Source organism: Ipomoea triloba, chromosome 15 (assembly GCF_003576645.1).
Source record: "Ipomoea triloba cultivar NCNSP0323 chromosome 15, ASM357664v1".
NCBI lineage: Eukaryota > Viridiplantae > Streptophyta > Magnoliopsida > Solanales > Convolvulaceae > Ipomoea > Ipomoea triloba.
In genome coordinates this window covers 24,991,550-25,013,954 of record NC_044930.1, presented here as the reverse complement: position 1 = coordinate 25,013,954, position 22,405 = coordinate 24,991,550, and the positions used below count along the sequence as shown (strand labels likewise).

The 22,405-nt window shown below is 34.3% G+C and overlaps 2 protein-coding genes across 2 annotated transcripts; one reads left to right on the top strand and one right to left on the bottom strand.

Moving 5' to 3' along the window:
- Positions 1 to 1,683: 1,683 nt before the first annotated feature.
- Positions 1,684 to 3,435, bottom strand: LOC116005929. Its single transcript, XM_031246162.1, has 2 exons — positions 2,463 to 3,435; positions 1,684 to 2,348 (listed from the first exon to the last, which is right to left on the bottom strand). The coding sequence occupies exons 1-2, from the start codon at positions 3,433 to 3,435 to the stop codon at positions 1,684 to 1,686; spliced, it is 1,638 nt and encodes a 545-aa protein (XP_031102022.1).
- Positions 3,436 to 13,703: 10,268 nt separating this feature from the next.
- Positions 13,704 to 22,139, top strand: LOC116006198 (peroxisomal fatty acid beta-oxidation multifunctional protein-like). Its single transcript, XM_031246497.1, has 16 exons — positions 13,704 to 13,821; positions 17,388 to 17,459; positions 17,750 to 17,812; positions 17,915 to 17,971; positions 18,070 to 18,137; positions 18,232 to 18,313; positions 18,425 to 18,480; positions 18,567 to 18,869; positions 18,985 to 19,071; positions 19,445 to 19,619; positions 19,842 to 19,963; positions 20,045 to 20,208; positions 20,324 to 20,578; positions 20,838 to 21,081; positions 21,174 to 21,322; positions 21,808 to 22,139. Exons 1-16 carry the CDS (start codon positions 13,722 to 13,724, stop codon positions 21,962 to 21,964), a joined length of 2,154 nt encoding a protein of 717 aa, XP_031102357.1. The 5' UTR covers positions 13,704 to 13,721; the 3' UTR covers positions 21,965 to 22,139.
- Positions 22,140 to 22,405: the final 266 nt, after the last annotated feature.

Below are 22,405 nucleotides of genomic sequence, written 5' to 3'. Positions count from 1 at the left end.
AATTTATTCAGTCGAGTGGCACCCCTCTTTTTCTTAGCAGCGGGATTAGTATCTTGGGTGGTACTGTCATTAGTGGGATCATCTGATGAATCCATATGTCTGTTTACCAAAGAAATTATTAGTAAATGACAACACAAAATGGTATGCATAAATATAAATATTTAGATAGTGTAAACACAAGAACAAGTTAAAAGCATTACAAGTAATATCAACGCTCCCATATCCCTTCATGATGATCATCCCGTGATGCATGCACTTCATCTATCTCATTATCCACAATGACTGGCAATAAACTTAAAGAAAATGGTGGGATTTCCTCAATATCAAAACTAACATCTTCATTCAAATCACCAGTAATTTGTTTCTTTCCATGAAGGACAATTGACCATTTTTTATCACAAGGATCAGTAACATAAAATACTTGTTTTGCTTGGGATGCCAAAATGAATTGCTCATTTTTGTGACCTTCTCTGTTCAGATCTACAAGTGTAAATCCTAACTCATCAGCTTTCACACCGTGTTTACTATCTACCCATTTACATCGGAACATCGGCACCCTAAACTGAACATAATCGACCTCCCATATCTCTTCAATCACACCATAATATGACAACTCTGCAATCACAGGATTTTTATCTTTCGAACTACTGAAATGCATTGAATTTGCAACTAAAGAAACTCCACTGTTTTGCATAGTGCTCATATCATCTTGCTCTTTTGTATAAAAAGAAAACCCATTAATATCATATCCAGTGTAACATATGACTTGCATACCAGGCCCATGAGCTAACCAGCGTACAGTTTCAGAAACATTTTTATCTTTAAGAACTTTACTTTTGAACCAACTAATAAAATTACGATTATGTTCGCTCACAATCCACATGTCTGTCCTTCTTGGATTTTGCTCTTTAATCAAGGCCTTATGTTCATCTAAATATGGCTCAACTTCACTTGTATTGTGCAAGATGTACAAATGCGCTTGCTCAACATCTTTACGAGGCATATCTTGCACATTGGTTCCTCGAGTACCTTTCCCAGCAATTCTTCCTTCATGTCGATACTTAGAAACACCAATAGCTTCTACACCCGCTAAGTATTCAGTACAAATTCAGTAACCTCCTCAGCAATATAGCTTTCAACAATAGAGGCTTCTGGTCTATATCGGTTCCTCACATAACCTTTTAACACTTTCATGTATCGTTCAAATGGGTACATCCACCTCAAATAGGCAGGGCCGCACTGTCTTATCTCTCTCACCAAATGTACAACCAAATGAACCATGATATCAAAAAATGAAGGTGGAAAGTACATCTCTAGCTGACACAATGTAACAGTAATACCATTTTCCAATTCATCTAATTTGTCTGGATCAATAACTTTTCCACAGATAGCATTGAAAAAGAAACAAAGTCGTATAATAGTATATCTCAACTTTTTAGGCAATATACCTCTAACAGCCACTGGCAATAGTTGTTGCATTAAGGCATGACAATCATGAGATTTCAATCCCACCAATTTTAAATCTTGCATATTCACAAGTGTTCTGATATTTGATGAATACCATTGTGGTACCTTCATTCCACGTAAACACTCACAAAAACTTGTTTTCTCCTTTCTTGATAAAGTATGAGCAGTTGGAGGCAAATATGTCTTCTTATCCCCTTGGCGTGGAGCTAATGTAGCTCATATGTTCATTTCAATCAAGTCCAATCTAGCATTGAGTCCATCTTTAGTCTTACCCTTTATGTCTAAAAGAGTTCCAACAATACTATCACATACATTTTTCTCCACATGCATCACATCAATACTATGCCTCACATCTAATGTCTTCCAATATGGAAGATCAAAGAATATAGATTTTTTTTTCCATGGACTCTTTTCAGTTGAACGTATCTCAACATTAGTTTTTGACCTCTTACCTCTTTGAGATATTAGCTTCTGAGTCTTACCAAACGTAACATTTATACCTTGCACACGTTCATAAACTTCAATCCCAGTCAGTGGTTGTGGAGCATTTGTATAGTCTTGTTGCCCATTGAAAGCTTTTTTTAATCTCCTATAAGGGTGAAATCTATCAAGAAACCTCCGGTGCCCCATGTAAACTGTCTTTCTACCATGAACAAGTTGATAATAGCATGTATTCTCTTCACAAATAGGGCATGCCTTATGTCCTTTGACAATATACCCAGATAGGTTTCCATAAGCTGGAAAGTCATTGATTGTGCAGAAAAGCATAGCTTGCAACTTAAAATTCTCTTTCCGGTATGCATCAAACACTATCACACCTTCATCCCACAATTTTTTCAAATCTTCAACCAAAGGGGCCAAAAAGACATCTATGTCATTACCTGGTTGTTTTGGACCAGATATCATCAAACACAATAATATATATTTGCGTTTCATACACAACCAAGGAGGTAGATTATAAATCACCAACATTACTGGCCACGAGCTATGCTTACTACTTAGGTTTCCGTGAGGGTTTATTCCATCAGTACAAAGTCCAAGTCTAAGATTTCTAGACTCATGGCCAAATTCAGGAAAAGCATTATCAAAAGTTTTCCATTGAGGAGAATCAGCAGGGTGACGAAGCTTTCCATCAGATATTCTTTTATCTACATGCCATGTTAAGTTTTTCGCGTCACTTAGATTTGAAAACAAACGCTTAAATCTTGGAACAATTGGGATATACCACAAAACTTTAGCTGGTGGCCCTTTTAAACTTGCCGTACCAACAACATGCTCTCTTCGTTTGTACCGAGATGCCCCACAGATTGGACATGCATGCAATTCTTTATAATCATTCCTAAAGAATATGCAATCGTTAGGACAAGCATGTATCTTTTCATACTCCATACCCATGGGACACAGAATTTTCTTGGCATCATATGTATTCTTTGGAAGTTCATTATCTTCTGAAAGCATATCTTTTAATAACCCAAGTAAAGCTGTAAAACTCTTGTCGCTCCATCCATTTCCAGCTTTTAAATTGAATAATTTCAGAACAGCAGATAACCGAGTATATTTACTACACCCTGGCCATAAAGGTTGTTTTGAATCACTTAATAATTCATCTAACTCATTTGATCGATCGGTGAACTCTTCTCCAACATCGCGAAACATTTCATCCAACCGATCTTCAGACTCATCATCTTCATTTGCTTCGTTCTCAACATAAGTGTTAGATGTACTAGTTATTTCCCCCCCTCCACCATGCCATATCCATTTTGTATAACTTAGATTAATTCCATCACAAATTAGATGATCATATATGTCATTTGCACTTAATTTTGTTAAATTGCAACACTTCTTACAAGGACAAAAAAACCTCCCATTATTATTTGGAAGACGGCGTTTTGCAAAGTCCAAAAATTCTTTAACTCCGTCATCATATTCCCTACTAATCCGAGAAGCATGCATCCAACTTTTATCCATGACAAGTCAATCTAAAATCATTATTAACTATAATTAATCTAGTGTTAATAACATTCAATCATTGATTCAACAAATATAATAACTAAAACTTACTTCAGCACAGACTACGGTGTGGCTAATCACTGGATGCATAATAGAAAGCCGAAAAGTTAAAAAAGTACAGACCACGATATGGCTAATCACCGGATACATACGAGAAAGCCGAAAACATAAAGAAGCACAGACCACGGTGTGGCTAATCACCGGATGCATACGAGAAAGCCGAAAACATAAATAAGCACAGACCACGGTGTGGCTAATCACCAGATGCATACAAGAAAGCCGAAAGTTCGTAGAAAAATAAATGAATAAAGATCTTACCTCACCAAAGCTTTGTCCACGTCGATAAGCTAAACCTCGAATCAAACAAATCTCCTACAATGGAAAGGGTGATTTGATCATAACTACAACTATTTGTAATGTAGTATAAAGTAATGTTCTAGGAAATTAAAGGAGAAACTAAATACTTTAATGATTTTATAATTTTATAATCTTTAAAATTTAAGACATATAATACTCCTTAATGATATTGGTTCATTGTGATTCAAGATTAATTTAACTTTTTTTCCTTGAAACTCAAAACAAAGAAGAAATATATTAATGAATAATTTAACTATTCTTATTTAATTTAGCTAACAAGAAAACATTAATCCATAAACATTAATGTTGTGAACAATTTAGCTAACAAGCAAACATAATCTAGTGAACAATTTAGCTAACAAGCAAATATCATTAAAAAAATCCATAAACATTAATGTTGGAGGCATCTACTTGCTAATGAATAAAGTGTAAGATCCATATTTTTAAATAAAATAATTCAAAAATTAAAAAACAAAAAAAAACCCTTATCGTGAAGCTGATCGGCGGCAGGCTCCGGCGAGCAGCGGTGCGGCGGTTCGGCTGCGGCGGTGCAGCGGTGCGGCGGCGCGCCTTCGAGCTCGGCGGGAGTGCTTCGCGGTGCGGTTCGGCGGGAGTCCTTCGCGGCTGCTGTTCGGCGGGCGAGCTTCACGACTCCGACGACTTGCAACGGCGGAGGCGCGGGATGGGTGGGCGACAGCGGTCGGCGACGGGGATGGGAGGCGACGGCTTAGATTAGGGATGGGGGGCGACGACTTGGACGTTCGAATTTTGGCTTTGTGTTATTAGGGATTGAACGTCTGAATGTTAATTTGGGGGAGACGGGTTGGATTTATTAAACCCTTCCACGTCGGTTATTTTACGTAACCGACGTTAAAAGTCAATCCGGCACAATACGACGTCGGCTACTTCCTAGCCGACGTCGTATTGTACGCGGGCGGTCGTCCGTTAGGTGATACGACGACGGCTAAAAATGTAGCCGTCGTCGTATCACCCGTCGCCGGTTTAAAACTGCGATACGACGTCGGCAACCCAACTAGCCGACGTCGTATCGCGTAGCAGTATTAGCTTGAGACTTTACACGTCGGTTATGTCTTGAGAACCGACGTTAAAGGTTAGACGTATCATATAACGTCGGCTAATTACTTAGCCCACGTTAATTAGCCGACGTTGTATGTGATTTCTGTAGTAGTAAAATGTTACAAATAGCTAGTATAATTAAATTATATACTACCAACATTATAAGGACAACAAATAGCTAGTATGATTAAATTATATAACATATAAAAAAGTTTAAGCGATATCACATAGATAATTAATTAGAATAGTTTTACTTGATTAAACAAAAAATTATATATTAGAAAATAACTTAGATAAAGCTTTATAACTATTTATAATTTATGCGGTAACACATACATTTAAGTGGTATATAAGTATAATAACCCAATGAGGTAACTCAAGTGGCAAGTGAGCTCTCTTTGTGGGAAAGAATTTTGGGAGAACCGTGTTTAATTCCTGCAAGTGACGACTCCTCTTGTGCCTCCCGGAGCGAACGTGGGTGTACCTAGACCGTTAAACAGACAGAGAGAGACCCTGTGTATTTACCCAAAAAAATTACATTATAATCTTTGCAATTTTAATAATATATAATTTAGTTTTTGTAAAATTAAAGAAATTAATTTTTGTCATTTCTTTTCTTATATTTTAGTACTCAGATCGGAGATCCCAGACGGAAATTAAAGCTTTATACTAGGAGACGAATACAACTAATCACGTCATATGCTCGACCTCAGTAGAATACAACATGGCAGGAATCTCCCGCGCACGTGGACCTATTAAAAATAGCACATTTAATATTAGGAGAGGGGACTTTTGGATCCTACTCATTAACATTACATTTAAGATTAGGATCCTCCGACCTACTATCTAATTACCTGAGCTCACATACTTACGTATAATAGCTTACTTAAATACACCACCGTATTTACCACATCATCCTCCTTTCAGTCCAGTTTGAACCTGTCCCAACAACAAACACCTTCCTACCGCAAGGTCAGGCTCTGCCCTTCCCCTAGAATCCACTCCAAATTGGAGGAGCAACTAGTCCAACTTCTTGTGCAGCCAACGAGAATATAATAAATGGATATATTTGTATTTTTAAAATTACTTAGTCAAGCTGTACAATACTATATATGTTATGAAAAACTTTAGCAGCCAACAAGAATAAATGGATACATTTATATTTTTAAAATTACTTAGTCAAGCTGTACAATACTATATATGAAAAAGTGTTAAATTCGCCCCTAAGTATAATTGATAGTGTAATTGAGCCCCTAAAAAAAAAAAAAAAAAAAAAAAAAAAAAAAAAAAAAAAGCTCCATTAAAGCCCCTTAATCTGGCAAAAAAGTTTAATTGAGTCTTAAATGACTTGTTTAGCATGTTACTACTCCTTGGGTTGAAATTAAGTGCAAAATTTTGTAATTTGTATTTTAAAAGTGATTTTAATAATTTCTAAATAATTTTTTTTTTTAAAAAGCAAAAGTCAGGGGACTGCCATTTGTTGTGTGTGTGTTTTTTTGTAAATTATTTAAAAAAATTATTTTTATATAATTAAAATAGGTTTGTAAAATTATTTTAAATAATTTAAAAATAATTAGTTTAAATAATTAAAAAAAACAAACAAAAAGAAAAAAAATGCACTTTTCGTTTATAGGTTATATGTTGTTCTAAGTGTTGGTCATACTCACTTTCGTCCTAAAGTTATCAATGATGTTGCATTTTTCGCTCCTTTACTAATAAAATATTAGAGACAAAATTTACAATTTAGTACATCTCAAGGACGAAAAGTGCAACGCCAATGACAACTTAAGGACGAAAAGTGAGTGTCCCTGAATTATATTAAAATTGTAAATTTCGTCCCTAATGTTTTATTAGTAAAGAGACGAAAATTACAATTTTTCTCTTTTTATTTTAATTTTTTAATTATTTTAAATAATTATTTTTAAATTATTTAAAATAATTTTAAACTTCGGCTTCCACCGCCGGCCTCTGGCCGGAGCTCTAATGGAGCTTTGAGCCGGCGGTTTTGGTCACCTTCTACGTTTACTCTCGCTCTTCCTCCGCCCCGACCACCGTCGCAGCTCCGTCCGCCTCCGACCACCGCCATAGATCTTCTTCTTCGTTTTCTTTGCCTTTGAATAAAATAATAGTAGGTAGGTATTGGGGTTTGTGTTGGTAGTCTTGAACTCCCAACCCTACTTTGGCTTTACCACTTTTTATTTTCTCTATTATTGTGTTTTCCTCTCGTTACTTTCACGGGCTTTTTCCTCTCGTTACTTTCACGAGCTTTTCATTATCATTAGCATAAACCGTTTAGTTTGGTTTCGGCAAGTGTTGATCTTATCCTGGGCGAGCAAAAAAGAATGATGATGAAGACCCAGATCTTTGATGAAGCTTTAAGCTCCTTGAAGGAACATAGCTTCCTAGTTATGAAACAGTCTGCGATTCAAGTTTTCTATAGCATAGTTAGAAAAGTTGTTTCTATGTCTGACTGTAAGGAATGGTTTAGCATTTCATTGATCGTTGATGTAAACGTTTTATGTTATGAATTAATGGAATAGTTACATTTATCTTCAAAAAATAATTTTACAAACCTATTTTAATAATATAAAAATAATTATTTTAAATTAAAAAAAAAAACTAAACTAAACTAAAAGCCGGCAGTCCCCCAGGGGACTGCCGAATTTTGCTCATTTTTTTGTTTTCGTTTTTTTTTTAAAAAAATTATTTAAAATTATTTTTAAAATGTTATAAATATATTACTCATGGCCATTATTTTGAGACTTTTCATTTGTCACTTTCCCAACTCCCTCATTATGTTGAGAAATGAAGAGTTGTACTATTATATATATATACATGTTGATGGACGAATAAAATGGGGCTTTTGAGCTTTTGTGATCTTGTGTTCTTGTTCTTCTTCTTCTCCTTTGCCTTATCTACACTACATTATGTACTTCTCTAAGCTTACCTCTCTAAGCTTACCTTTCTAATCTTACTTCTCGTTTTACTTCCCGGAGTTACTTCCCTTAGTTTGGATGCTTATTTATGAAAATTTTTCTTATGCATGAAATCGTGACCCTCGTATGCAATTGGCTGGTTGCTAATTCAAGGTTGAAATTGTTCCAAAAATCCTATATCAATCCTGGAAGGATTGCTATTATCAAGAAATTATGATAATCCTTCTTTGACTAATTTTAAGATGCAAAGATATCGAATCTCCCTATGAATATGTCTTAGTGCAATTCTGTGTTATTTAAGGAGTGGTATACCCCTTTATAAGAATGATCATTGACTTATGACATACATGATATGATTGATTTAAATGTTATTAGCTTGAAATATAGAAGCAAATGATATCATATCAGTTTGTCCGAAGCAAACGAATGAATGAATTATATCATATCAATTTGCCTGAAGCAAATGAGGGAGTGAATTATATCATGTGAATTTGCACGAAGCAAATTAACCAGTGAGTGAAACTAATGGAAAGTTGAGGATAGAGATCTTGAAGATCTATTTTATTTGACAAGCTTCCCAATTTTCCTATGATTATTGTGTACCCTTATAATATCATTTGATATGTATGCTTTCATATTTGATCATAGATGATTGATTGCATATATGTTTTGGGTACTTCATATGTTGCGGTACATTTTTTTTAAAAGGCTTTAAAGACCCAAATGATATTATAATATGGGATGAGCTAGTGAGTTGCCTTGGCAAATATTTTTTTTTGGTGAGTCAGATTCCTTCAAGTGCATATTATATAAAGCATATTTTGTGCAAGAAAATTCTTAAACTATGTATTTTCTTGTTGGGGACATCAGCTTTATATGCTATCAGAATCTGACCCACTGCATATCATAATTATTCCCCCTAGCTCCTAATACGTTGTATAAGATCAAACTTTTCCCTGTCTGCGTTTTGTTCATACTGTGCAGCTTATTTTACTATATTACCGCCATTGCATACCTCAAAGGGCTATCAAAACCTCCGTCTGTTGTTTAAATACTTGAGCCCATGATATGGGATCAATATATAATTAGGTACGCTAACTGCACACTTGATGAAGATCGTTTCACGGCATTAGGGAGAGATAAAAGCCCAAATTTTATAGAATGCCGAGAAATTTCATGGAATGATTGATGAAAAAGATCTTCAGTATTTAAACCCACGTATTAGGTAGACTGAACTAGAAGTTCAGAAGAGGTAAACTGAACTAGAAGTTCAGAAGATATCTAATATGCCAATATATACACTAATAAGAAGAGTGACTAGGTCTCATATATCTTCCCCAACTTGGACCATATATGTATTTACCAATGCTCCTTGACACTAGAAGCGTGGAGACATATTGGTATAACAGACAAGAATCCGCGGAAAGCTAAATCTAGCTAGTAGAAAATTCCGTCACTCTTGAAATCTCTTAAAGAAGTATGTCTTGAAGACATTCGTGCAGAAGGCGAAAACCCCCAATAAATTTACAGGTGCACCCAAAATAATAATATTGGGGATGCGGAACAACCAGATAAAAATATCTCTGGGAATGGCTAGAGTCTTGTTGATTTAGAAATTGCCATGAATTTTATATTTATGGGAGATTTTATGAAAAATATTATAGTTGTCGACAACACAATTGCCTTATAAATTGCTCTCAATATATAAGAATCTGGATCTAGAGCTAGGCACCAGTAGTGCCCTGATTTTTTAATGTATAAAGGAGCAATTAAGGCATGTACAGCTCAGCTCGCTAAAACTGTATTCTCTTTATAATATGTACACCATTTAATGTTAACCCAGCAGGTTACAAATGGGTGTTTGTACAAAAGAGAAATACAAACAATTTGGTGGTATGATATAAAGCGAGACTGGCAGCTTAAGGGTTTACGTAGAGACCCTGAATTGATTTTAATCAAATGTACTCTCCCACAACATATGGCATTACATTCCGCTAATTAACATCATTGGCAGTGAATTGTAAATTTAGATATGCAGTTGATGAATGTCATGACCGCAAACTTATGGGTCATCAGATGCTAATATTTATCTGTAAATCTCTGATGGATTCAACACTTTTGAAATAAGGAAAGTGAAAATCGCAACATGTATCATTAAATTACTAAGTCTTTTTATGACTTGAATATTATTGACTGAGTGTTTTCCTCCCGAAGAAGGAATGTGAAAATAATATGTACCATTATGTGTTCGTTAAAGAATTGCTAATGGAGTTATTTATTTTATCTTCTCAGTCGATATTGATGGTTTATGTGTTATTGAAGCACATAAAGAGCTTGGTGATATTAGCTCATGCTGAAAGACGGAGTTTTGAAATGAAAGACTTGGGAAACCCAATTATTGCCTCGACCTGAAGATTGAGATTCTCTTTGAAAGAGTTTTATATACCAGTTAGCCTACTTGAAAAAATGTCTTGAAGATGTTTTATATGAATAAGTATCATTTACTTATCACACTAACGGTAGTCCAATAATCTCTTGAAGTAGATAAGGGACTATTTAGACTCGAAGATGATAATAAGGATATTTTGGGGCTGGAAGTCCATTATCGTTGTTATTGGAGCACTATTATGGAACTAGAAGTTCCATAGTCGCATCAGGCCTGATATTGAATTTGCGATGAAATTGCTAGCAACGTTTAGTGCTCCCTCTACAATGAAATATTGAAATGATGTTTAACATATCATCTAGCATCTTCGAGGTATAAAGATTATGATATTTATGTGAGAAACCAATACGTGGTTTTGGCGGGCTACTTGGGTACTGGCTCTTTTATTTTGATCCCCATGATGCCAAGTCCCAAACTGGTTATGCTATATTTTTACCCCCCAATGTCCCAGTGGACAAATAAAGATTGTGTTGCCCAAGCCAAGCCCTTACAAAAGATATTGCACCTAAGTTTTACTATCCACATGAACTCCAAAAGATTGGTAAAATTCTTGTTGAGAAAGTTCGCCCCCGTGAACAATCTGGCAGATATGTTCACCAAGTCTCTGCCTGCATCCAATTTTGAGTAATATGTTTATAAAATTGCGATGCGCAGGCTTAGAAGATTGTTATCTTCAGGGGGAGCGACAACCTCTAGCTACACTATAATGGAAAGTCTAGAAGACTTTTGAAATCCTGAAGATTATGCTCTGAAAGCATATGGTTGTACTCTTTTTCCTTACCTAAGTTTTTCCCATTGGGTTTTCTTAGACTAAGGTTTTTAATGAGGCAACTAATATAGGTGCACTTGAATGGATAGTCCTGAAGACCTTAGAAATCTTGAAGATTATGCCCGGAAGGCTTATGGTTGTACTCTTTTTCCCTTAGCTAAGTTTTTCTCCCACTGGGTTTTCTTAGACTAAGGTTTTTAATGAGGCAACCGGTGCAAACACAATGGTTTAACATATTTCGTGTACTCTTTTCCTCGTCTAGGTTTTTCCCAAAGGGTTTTTCTAGCGAGGTTTTTAACGAGGCATGAATATGATTAAATAATGGCCAAGGGGGAGTGTTATAAATATATTACTAATGGCCATTATTTTGAGACTTTTCATTTGCCACTTTCCCAACTCCCTCATTATGTTGAGAAATGAAGAGTTGTACTATTGTATATATATACATGTTGATGGATGAATAAAATGGGGCTTTTGAGCTTTTGTGATCTTGTTCTTCTTCTTCTCCTTTGCCTTATCTACACTACATTATCATATATATAATCCTAAGCAATTACCGGGCAATCACCACGCGAGAACTGAGCTAATTGAGAAGCCAAATTACAACATAAAATACATATTAATTTAATAGTAGGGCCAAATGTGATACAAATTACAAAATTTTACACTTAATTTCAATTTAAGGAGTAGTAACTGCTAAACAAGCCATTTAGAATTCAATTGAACTTTTTTGTCGGTTTATGGGCTTTAATGGAGTTTTTTTTTTTTTTTTTTTTTTTTTTTTTTTTNTGAGAACCTTACAAAAGATATTGCACCTAAGTTTTACTATCCACATGAACTCCAAAAGATTGGTAAAATTCTTGTTGAGAAAGTTCGCCCCCGTGAACAATCTGGCAGATATGTTCACCAAGTCTCTGCCTGCATCCAATTTTGAGTAATATGTTTATAAAATTGCGATGCGCAGGCTTAGAAGATTGTTATCTTCAGGGGGAGCGACAACCTCTAGCTACACTATAATGGAAAGTCTAGAAGACTTTTGAAATCCTGAAGATTATGCTCTGAAAGCATATGGTTGTACTCTTTTTCCTTACCTAAGTTTTTCCCATTGGGTTTTCTTAGACTAAGGTTTTTAATGAGGCAACTAATATAGGTGCACTTGAATGGATAGTCCTGAAGACCTTAGAAATCTTGAAGATTATGCCCGGAAGGCTTATGGTTGTACTCTTTTTCCCTTAGCTAAGTTTTTCTCCCACTGGGTTTTCTTAGACTAAGGTTTTTAATGAGGCAACCGGTGCAAACACAATGGTTTAACATATTTCGTGTACTCTTTTCCTCGTCTAGGTTTTTCCCAAAGGGTTTTTCTAGCGAGGTTTTTAACGAGGCATGAATATGATTAAATAATGGCCAAGGGGGAGTGTTATAAATATATTACTAATGGCCATTATTTTGAGACTTTTCATTTGCCACTTTCCCAACTCCCTCATTATGTTGAGAAATGAAGAGTTGTACTATTGTATATATATACATGTTGATGGATGAATAAAATGGGGCTTTTGAGCTTTTGTGATCTTGTTCTTCTTCTTCTCCTTTGCCTTATCTACACTACATTATCATATATATAATCCTAAGCAATTACCGGGCAATCACCACGCGAGAACTGAGCTAATTGAGAAGCCAAATTACAACATAAAATACATATTAATTTAATAGTAGGGCCAAATGTGATACAAATTACAAAATTTTACACTTAATTTCAATTTAAGGAGTAGTAACTGCTAAACAAGCCATTTAGAATTCAATTGAACTTTTTTGTCGGTTTATGGGCTTTAATGGAGTTTTTTTTTTTTTTTTTTTTTTTTTTTTTTTTNTTTTTTTTTTTAACTTAGGGGGCTCAACTGCTAAACAAATCATTTAGGAATCAATTGAACTTTTTTGCTGGTTTAGAAGCTTTAATGGAGTTTTTTTTACTTAGATGGCTCAATTGTACTATCCACACGAGAACTAATTTGATACTTTTTTCTACTATATATATGTTATGAAACAAAAGAAATAGAGTACGTGAATGTAAGTGAGGTTTGAACTCCCAACCACTTAAATTAGTTCAAAAAACAAAAGCCATACCCACGAAGCTATAAGGGAATTTACGTTAAAGTTTATATGTATTACATATTGAACATAAATCTTCAACACAATCAGTTTCTAGAGTTTCAAAAAGTGCTTACTCATGATGATGGGAATCGAACACATGGCCTCTTCAATGATACTGGATGCTACGTGACAAGCCAATCTGCTTGACTTGGATCCATATTTATTTAATCTAATATAATAAATGATTGGAATATTAATAGTAGATGTCAGCAAAATGACACATAGGCATAGATGTAATAAAATATAGAAATAAAACTTGGTGCGTATGCCTATAAATTGGCATATCCCATGCAGTTTGGCCATATACCTTCAACCACAATTCTCTCACTTTGATCAGATTTGGCTTCAAATTTCCAATATATTTTGTGAGTTTAACATCTATCTTTCTTTCTTTCTTTATTTATTTTTGCAATATAGTTACATTTATGTAAATACTATTAGCTGAAAAACTGTCAAAATTGTACTGTAATTCTGAAAAAGATAGAATTATAATAAGTGCAGTTTGTGAGAAATGGGAAGCAACAGCACCCCAGTGGCAATGGAGATTGGAAGTGATGGCATTGCTGTGATTACTCTCTCCAATCCACCAGTAAATGCATTGACACTATCTGGTATGTAAATACTACCCNCCCCCCCCCCCCCCCACCCAACGTAACTCCTAGCTACCGAGTCTCTCTCAATTTTATTTATTCTTTTTGAGCAAGAAGAAAATCGTATTGAATAAATCTACCTTATTCAACAGAAGACCACTCAGTTTAAGTTGTACATAATTGACTGGTTTAAATTCAAAAGACCAATCGAAAATCAAACTTATAACAATATAGTTACCAAGCTAACAACCCTAATCAACTTAGTTGAGTTGCCCCGTCTCTTTCAATTTTCTTCTCAAAAGATTGAGTCCCCAACTCTAAAGGCCCCACACACTGCTGCTGGTGAGACTCAATCATTGGTATTTCTTCCCAAACTTCACCTTTGTGACCAATTGAGCTGCTCATGCGGCCCGTCTCATTCAATTTCATTAGTAGGACACGGTGCATGTATTATTTTTATACACATAATAACTATTTAACGGTGTGTGCGCATGTTTCTATCATCGCATACATGGAGGTAATAAGATACTGGTAAATTATTGTGTGGACCATAACAAACAGTATATTTTTAATGTACTAAAAGTACATTTTTAATATATTAAAAGTATATTATTCATATATTGAATGTATATTATACAAAATAATGTACTTTCAATACTCAAATAATGTACTTTAATTTCTCTGAATACAATGTATATTTTTAATATACTAAAAATATATTATTTATGTACTAAATATCCAGTATTTGATAGTATAGTCCACACAGCTGTGTGGACCAATACTGATGGTAATATCCTATTACAGAATTACCCTTCCCCTCTCTCATTTCCAATTTCCACGTAGGGTACCCTATTAATAATAGGGTACCGTACTACTTGTTTACTTATATGACTTTTCTTTTTTCTTTTTTTTTGAAAATTTTACTTGTATGACTTGTGCACATATATTGGCATTTTGCATGTGCACAAGCGTACATCGGTACGTGTATGACTTTTATATACATTATTATTCGTTCGCAGCAATATTTGAAAAGAATAGACTTGAAATTTTATGAAAAAAACAATTATCAAAAATTAAAATGGTAAAAAATATAATGAGTATAAAGATCAAAATGTTTCTACACAATGATAATGATAATAAAACAAATTAAAGAGTTATACTTGTGTGATATCGTCTTAATGATCATTATCCATGAGAAAAGTCGGGTCGGGTCGATTCAATATGAAAATGTAATATTTATACTGAAAAAATGTAATATTAATTCAAAATGTAAAAGTATTACATTTTCTCTTCAAAAGTATTACATCACTTAATAATAAACAGTTTATTCCTAATTGATATTACATTTTTCAGTATAAGTATTACAGTTTAATCTTGACCCACCCGTCTCACGAATAAGGATCTGTAAGACGGTCTCACAAAAAATTTGCCTAAAAGTAATAGTGATTTTTAAATTAAAAATTATTATTTACAAAATACAATATCATAAATCAAAATATTATAATTATATATTATATTATATTAATATAATAAAAATTATTATAAACATTTTGGTCTAAAATAATTAAGAATAATCTATAAAGGCCGGACAAAATGATCCTATCATGTAATACTTTGTGTCTCAAGTTCCATGGTAAAAGAAATATCATCCCATCTCCTTAAAAAGTGAAAGTAATCAAATTACCTGAAAACATTATCGCCACATCAATTTTAGAGTAATATAACATCGTTAAGTAATCTCATAATAACTTAAATCAAATAAAGTAATAAAACATTACCATACTCTAATTACCTACGTAATCTTATATTAACTAAACCAAACACTCAGGTAATATACTCCCACCCACTTCCCAGTTCCCACACACCATAGTCAAAGTCCGTTAGCTAGGCGCCTAAGATTGATTTTAGTAATAGTGCACGATACATATACTTGTAATATTTTTACACACATGTTAGTCGTGCGTGTAAAATCATTGCGAGATTGAATAATCTTTGTACATTTATTTATTATATACAAAACGCATCCAACTAATGAGAATGTTACTTATTGAAGTTAAATAGAAAGAATTACTAACGCTATTTAGGTCGAATTGGTCACACATGATTTTACAAATATTAATACTAGTCTTTAGACATAATTTTCAACATGAAAAAAAAAAAAGAAAAAGAAAAAAGGAAAACATAGTACATGGTCTTCATTGATTCCGTGTGGGAGTAATTTATTGACTTTCTCAATTTGAACTAGTTTTTTTTAGTACTATTGACTCCGTTACAATGTAGTATCTGTTCATATATACAATTTGAACTAGTTAGCTATGGACAACTTAGCCGAATTTACTTCCTTCTAGTCCTTTACCGACTAGAGTTATAAGGTGATCTGTTTCACCCAAAGCGTACAATCGGATAGTGATTATAGACTTTTTTTTTTTGGTAAATCACTGACAATAATATACAAATGTGCTGGTCTCAGTAGGGTGGTCAAATGTGCTGGTCTGGTGCATCATAATTTCAAGAACTCTCTTCTTTTTAAAAGTTGTTGAAAAACTCTTCTCAATAATTTTTCTTCTTCTAAATTAAGAGCCTTGCTACCTTGATTTTCAAAATCTTTGTTGCTTCTAAATTTATCTTGAAAACTTTGCTTCTTCTTTAATCTTTTGAAATCTCCTAGGGGACTTTGCTACTTCTATTTTCTAAGAACTTTTGTTGTCTTTATTAAACTTTACTGCTTTTAAGATCTACTTAACCACTTAGATAATTTTGAGCAACGAACTTACCAAATAAATTTGGGGTATCATTTTTCAAATTAAAATTATATTTTTGACTCATCAAAATTTATAACATATATTCCTAACAAAATGTGATATTTCAAATGAGGTATATTTTAACCTAGTAAAAAAATCCACCCTTCAATTTCTTCAAAGTTCAAATTGATTACTTTATCCTATAAGTTAAAAAGTTGGCTATTAATCCATTTTTGGAGTGGGTAAAAAACTTTTTACATCAAAGGTGAAAAAAATATTTAATTTATTTAGTGATATTTGAATCTTATTTTTTATAAATAATTAAAATTTAATATAAATTGTTACATTTTTATGACACATCAATAATAAAAATTATATTGTACAGTTCATTTTTATAAGGTGATTGATCCTCATTTATTTTAAAGTATTATATTTTATTCTTGTTATTTATATATTTTAATTAGCTTATTCATAGTCTATAATAAAAAAAAAATTCATTAATTACTTAATTATAAATTATAGTATATATTTTACCCTTATCCGTTTCAAGGTTAAAAAATAAAAAATTAATGACAAATAGGCGCCAATTTAGTATACAAGATTTGAATTTCTATCATACATTTTATCAAACACCTTCTGCCTTTAGTTAAAATGCACAATCGGTACTCCATTCTCACCTGTTACTTTAGTTCCTTGGTTTCCCGTGTTTGTGTGTGTGTGTATGTTTTTTTTTTTTAATTATTGCTAGATGTTTAGAATTAGTAAATGCTATTATATGTATATGGACATCTTCAACTATCTAATTTTGTGATGATTGTGGCATTAACAATTAATGGTGGGTGACAGTGATTGCCGAATTGAAGCAATGTTATCAAGAAGCAATGGAAAGGGATGATGTCAAAGGAGTAGTCTTGACTGGTGAGTGTTAAGCTGTACTTGTTACAGTATAATACTCATACACAGAAGCTTTATAGATGTACAAATGAAAAACGCGAACATTTCTTTGTTGTCACAATGCTTGTTTCTGATAGAAAGAAATGAAAATTTAGTATTTTCAACATAATAGATACTGCTATTACCTTTGCCATTCGACTTTATGCCAACCTTGCTATGTATCTTTTGTGAGAGATTATAAAAGTTTGCCTATGTTTTACTCCCATGTTATGTGCCTCTGTTTTGTTGCTAATTCTGTAATTTATCCTTTACAGGCACTGGTGGCAAATTTTGTGGTGGTCTTGACATTGATATTATGCGGAAAATTCACAAGACAGGTAGTTGCAGTTACATTGCTTGTTCATAACATATATCATTGTATAATTAATAACTTTGGATTGCACAATAACTTTTCTTTTCTATCTTTTTTGATCTACCAGGGGATATCTCATATCTGCCAGATTCTTCAGTTGACCTAATAATGAACACAATAGAAAGTAATATGTTTGGTGCAATTACATTTTTTTTTTTAATGAAATCCTGAGTTGTCTACTAATTTTTTGGGGGTCATTTTTATCACATTTTGTTTGTCTAGATGCCAAAAAGCCTACTGTTGCTGCCATTCATGGATTTGCCCTTGGTGGGGGCTTGGAATTGGCTATGGTTTGTTTCTAGTATCAACTTTAATGCTTGAATGGAATCTACCAAATTCTAGAGCTTCCGAGTTTTTATAGATTCATTTCTTAATTCCATATAGGGATGCAGTGCTAGAATTGCAACTCCAAGATCTGAACTTGCCTTACCTGAGCTGAAGTTTGGAATAATTCCTGGTTGTGGAGGTATTGCTTGGCTTGTTATCAATTTGACATTCTGTGACGCGTTCAGTGTTAATTTTAGTTCATATGCAATCTTTTGCATAGAAACTTAGATTTTTGTTTGTATGTTATAAGGCACTCAGCGTCTTCCCAGGCTTGTTGGGGTGTCAAAAGCTGTCGAGTTATTGATGGTAAGACTTTTGAATTTTAATGCCAGAACAGGTACTTTTAGTTGATCTGATGATGGTAACTTACTTATCTGCAACTGCATTTTCAGACAACCAATAGTATAACTTCTGATGAAGGGAAGGAACTTGGCCTTATTGATGCTGTTGTATCGTCTGAGGAGCTCTTAGTTGCTTCTCGTCTCTGGGCACTTGATATCGTAGAAGGGAGAAAATCTCGCATCAATACTCTTCAGAAGACTGATAAACTTGAGCCCGTCCATAAATCTTCTGAGATTCTGAAAACTGCTAGACAACAAGCAATGAAGACACATCCAAAGTTTCCTCATTACATAGCATGTCTTGATGTTATTGAAGAAGGAATTATTTCTGGAGGACTTTCAGGTGTATTGAAGGTGAAGCTTTCTATAAATACATCCTTTAGTTGATGGGTATATGTCTTAAACTATTTGCACATGTTTATTAACAAAAAATCTCGGGTTAACAATTATTTCACTTTACTACTTGCAGGAACGAGAGGTATCAAGAGAACTGGTACTGTCAAAACCTTGTAGAGGTCTTCTTCATGTCTATTTTGCTGAACGTGCAACTTCAAAGGTACAATTGTCTTTCTCGATATCAATGCTACTTGCTATTGAGTCCAAAGTTTGTTTTTTTGTTTGTGCTTTTTGATTTTCATTTCATTTTCCAAAGATAGTAACGGATATTGAATAACAGAAGATTGCAGCTCAAAAAAATATGCATTCATAGACACTGAGGTTCTCAAAGAATGCAAATTTATGGACACATTTTTGCCAATATGAAGAGTTTGTGTTGCCATATACACATGTTCTTACTTGATAACCGGATGACACGAAATACTTAAGTATTGTTACTTTCCAGGCAGTGTCTGGTGCTTAAACGTAGAGTCTATTCTACAGAACTATTGTTTCAATTTTCAAACAATCCCAAAGTCCTGTTATGTGTGCAGGTTCCAGGTGTTACCAATAGCCATCTTAAACCCCAAAAAGTGGAAAAAGTTGCTGTAATTGGTGGTGGTTTAATGGGTACTGGCATTGCTACAGCTCTAATTGTCAGCAATATACATGTCATACTTAAAGAAGTCAATTATGAATCTGTTCAGAAGGCCATGAAATCAATTGAAGGTTAGTACTCCCTCCCTGGATATGACTTTTGAGAATATTGTTAATATGCTGATTATCATCTCAATCAGATAAGCAAGAGTACGACATATTTTTGGGGTGGGAGGAGTTTGTGTCTGCTATATCAATGGCCTTTAGAATTCTCTGGGAAGGGTACTCACAACATTTTTTTTATCACAATTCTCTGACACAGTTTGTTTATGATGCATGTCTTGTGTTATTCAGTTAATCTAAATGGCCTAGTAACTAGAGGTGAGCTACAGTTGGACCAAGTGAAGAAAACATTGTCCCTTCTAAAAGGTGTTACAGACTATGAAGATTTCAAAAATGTGGATATGGTCATAGAGGTAAACCATCTGTCCCTTCTTAATATTGGATTGTGTTAAAGGCTTTCTCTACTTATTACTATCATCATTTCTTGCTGTCAGGCTGTATATGAGGACCGAGAATTGAAACAATCAGTTTTTGAAGAAATTGAGAAGATCTGTCCTCCTCATTGTATCTTGGCATCAAATACATCCACTATTGATCTTAATGAAATTGGAGCAAGGACAAATTCCCAAGATCGTATTCTGGGAACACACTTGTTCAGGTAAGAAAGGTCTTCTCATCATATCTATGAACATTTAGAAGATTTTATATATTTATGAGCAACTCAGCTCATTGAATGGCTAAATGAAATTTGGGTCTTTTTCTCCTTTTCTTAGTCCTGCTCATGTCATGCCTCTTTTGGAAATCGTGCGATCAGAAACCACTGCTAATCAAGTAATACTTGATGTTTTGAAATTTTCAAAAGTCCTGAAGAAAATTCCTATAGTGGTTAAAAACTGCACCGGCTTTGCTGTCAACCGAACCTTCTTCCCATATATGCAAGGAGCAGATTTGTTGGCAAATTTGGGGGTTGATATATTCAGAATTGATCGAGTGATCAGTGAATTCGGCATGCGAATAGGCCCATTTCAGTAAGCAATCTGATCTCACATTTTATACCAATATACTATACATGACAGCTTGGAATTGCATAAATGTTTGTTGCTGTTATTCATTGAACTCTTCTGCATATTTTAGAATATTCACAGTACTTTCTATCCATGTAACTTATGAATGAAAATGTGTCACTTACTACTGTTTGTAAGATTTTCTGCAACTATTTCTGCATGATCCTCACCTTGTCATAAGAAGTTCTCTAATGATTTTTTCAAATTCCCATTGAATTTGCAGGCTTTTTGATTTGTCAGGATATGGCATATTTCTAGCTGGAGTAGGACAATTTGTTGCTGCATTTCCTGATCGCACTTTCCAGTCTCCTTTAGTTCAACTTATGATTGAAAATGGACGCACAGGTAAGAAGGATGGAAAAGGTTTCTACCTATATGTGAAGGGAAAGAAACCAGAACCCGATACATCTGTCTTGCAAATCGTTGAAGAATCTAGACGGTTTACAAAAGTTATGCCCGGAGGAAAGGTATAACGCAGTTCATCAATAACTCTCTTCCACATTTTCTCAGTCGCGAATCATTAAGACTCTTTACATGCTTGTCTTAACGCCATTTGCAGCCAATATCTGTAACAGACCAAGATATCTTGGAGATGATGTTCTTTCCGGTCATAAATGAGGCGTGCCGTGTTATTGAAGAAGGAATAGTTGTCAGAGCTTCAGACCTTGATATTGCTTCTGTCCATGGGATGAAATTCCCTTCAGAAACGTATGAACTATATTCATCTCTTCAATCTGCAAGTGTGTTATACCAATGGGATTCTTCTCTTTTACAACCTTAGCTTCACCAATATGTGTAGTTTCACTATCAACTTTAACCCGTGACCTGGCTCTAATACCACTTGCTAGATCAAGAGCTTACTGCTTACGCCAAAAGCTATAGCTGGCAGCAAAGGCGCAATTTTATTTCTTTATACCGCCATACATTTTCGATAAGCTGGGTGCTGGACTTGACTCTTTAATCCCCTTACTGGCTTCCACCCAACAATCCCTCTGTCATTGGGTGCTAGACTTGGCCTTTACCGGCCTCCGTCCAACAATTCCTCAACTACGGGATGCTAGACTTGACATTTACCAGCTTTCGCCCAACAATCTCTCAGCCACCGAGTATTAGACTTGACCTTTACCAGCCTCGGTCAAACAATTTCCTTTATCTGTGTAGTGTAATTGAGCTTTTTGTTTTGTTGGTTGCAGGGGAGGTATAATGTTCTGGGCAGATTCAATTGGACCAAAGTACATATACTCAAGGCTAAAGAGTTGGTACGAGGCCTATGGTAACTTCTTCAAGCCCTCACACTTGTTGGAAGACAGAGCTGCTAAAGGCATTCCCTTGGGAGGGAATTTAGAATGATGTATTGTCTTTCAATTGCAAGCAGACACGTGTTTTTATTGAAATTAAGCTCTGCTCTTTCACATGTCTATTTCACCTTCGTCTACATATAAATAAGGCTTAGGCTCTTTATGATTATAAAAAATATATCATATTTTGTTCAATTCTCCCCTGATACGATATGATTCCTGCTAAATTTTATGATCTGTGGAGTTGTGTTTGTAGCATAATTTTATCAACATTATCTCATTTTAACTCGTCCGTCAAAGGTATATATATATTTTTTCAAAATTTATCTTGCTCCACCGAATGTGGATACCCGCTCTTATTTTTCAATTTTTTGTTTAGTGAATTAGCCCAATAGCCCGCAGTTTATGGTTAGGGTCAACTCGACCTAAAATATTTAAAAAAAAAACATTTAGCCCAAGTCGATAAGCCCAACAGTCCTGCAGGGTTACTCTA

Coding starts and splice junctions, on each gene's coding strand:
- LOC116005929 (XM_031246162.1), bottom strand. CDS start 3,435: ATGGATAAAAGTTGGATGCATGCTTCTCGGATTAGTAGGGAATATGAT. Junction 2,349..2,462: donor CCCTCACGGAAACCTAAGTA/GTAAGCATAGCT, acceptor CAAAACAACCAG/GTAATGACATAGATGTCTTT.
- LOC116006198 (XM_031246497.1), top strand. CDS start 13,722: ATGGGAAGCAACAGCACCCCAGTGGCAATGGAGATTGGAAGTGATGGC. Junction 18,314..18,424: donor AATAATTCCTGGTTGTGGAG/GTATTGCTTGGC, acceptor GTATGTTATAAG/GCACTCAGCGTCTTCCCAGG. Junction 18,481..18,566: donor AAGCTGTCGAGTTATTGATG/GTAAGACTTTTG, acceptor CTGCATTTTCAG/ACAACCAATAGTATAACTTC.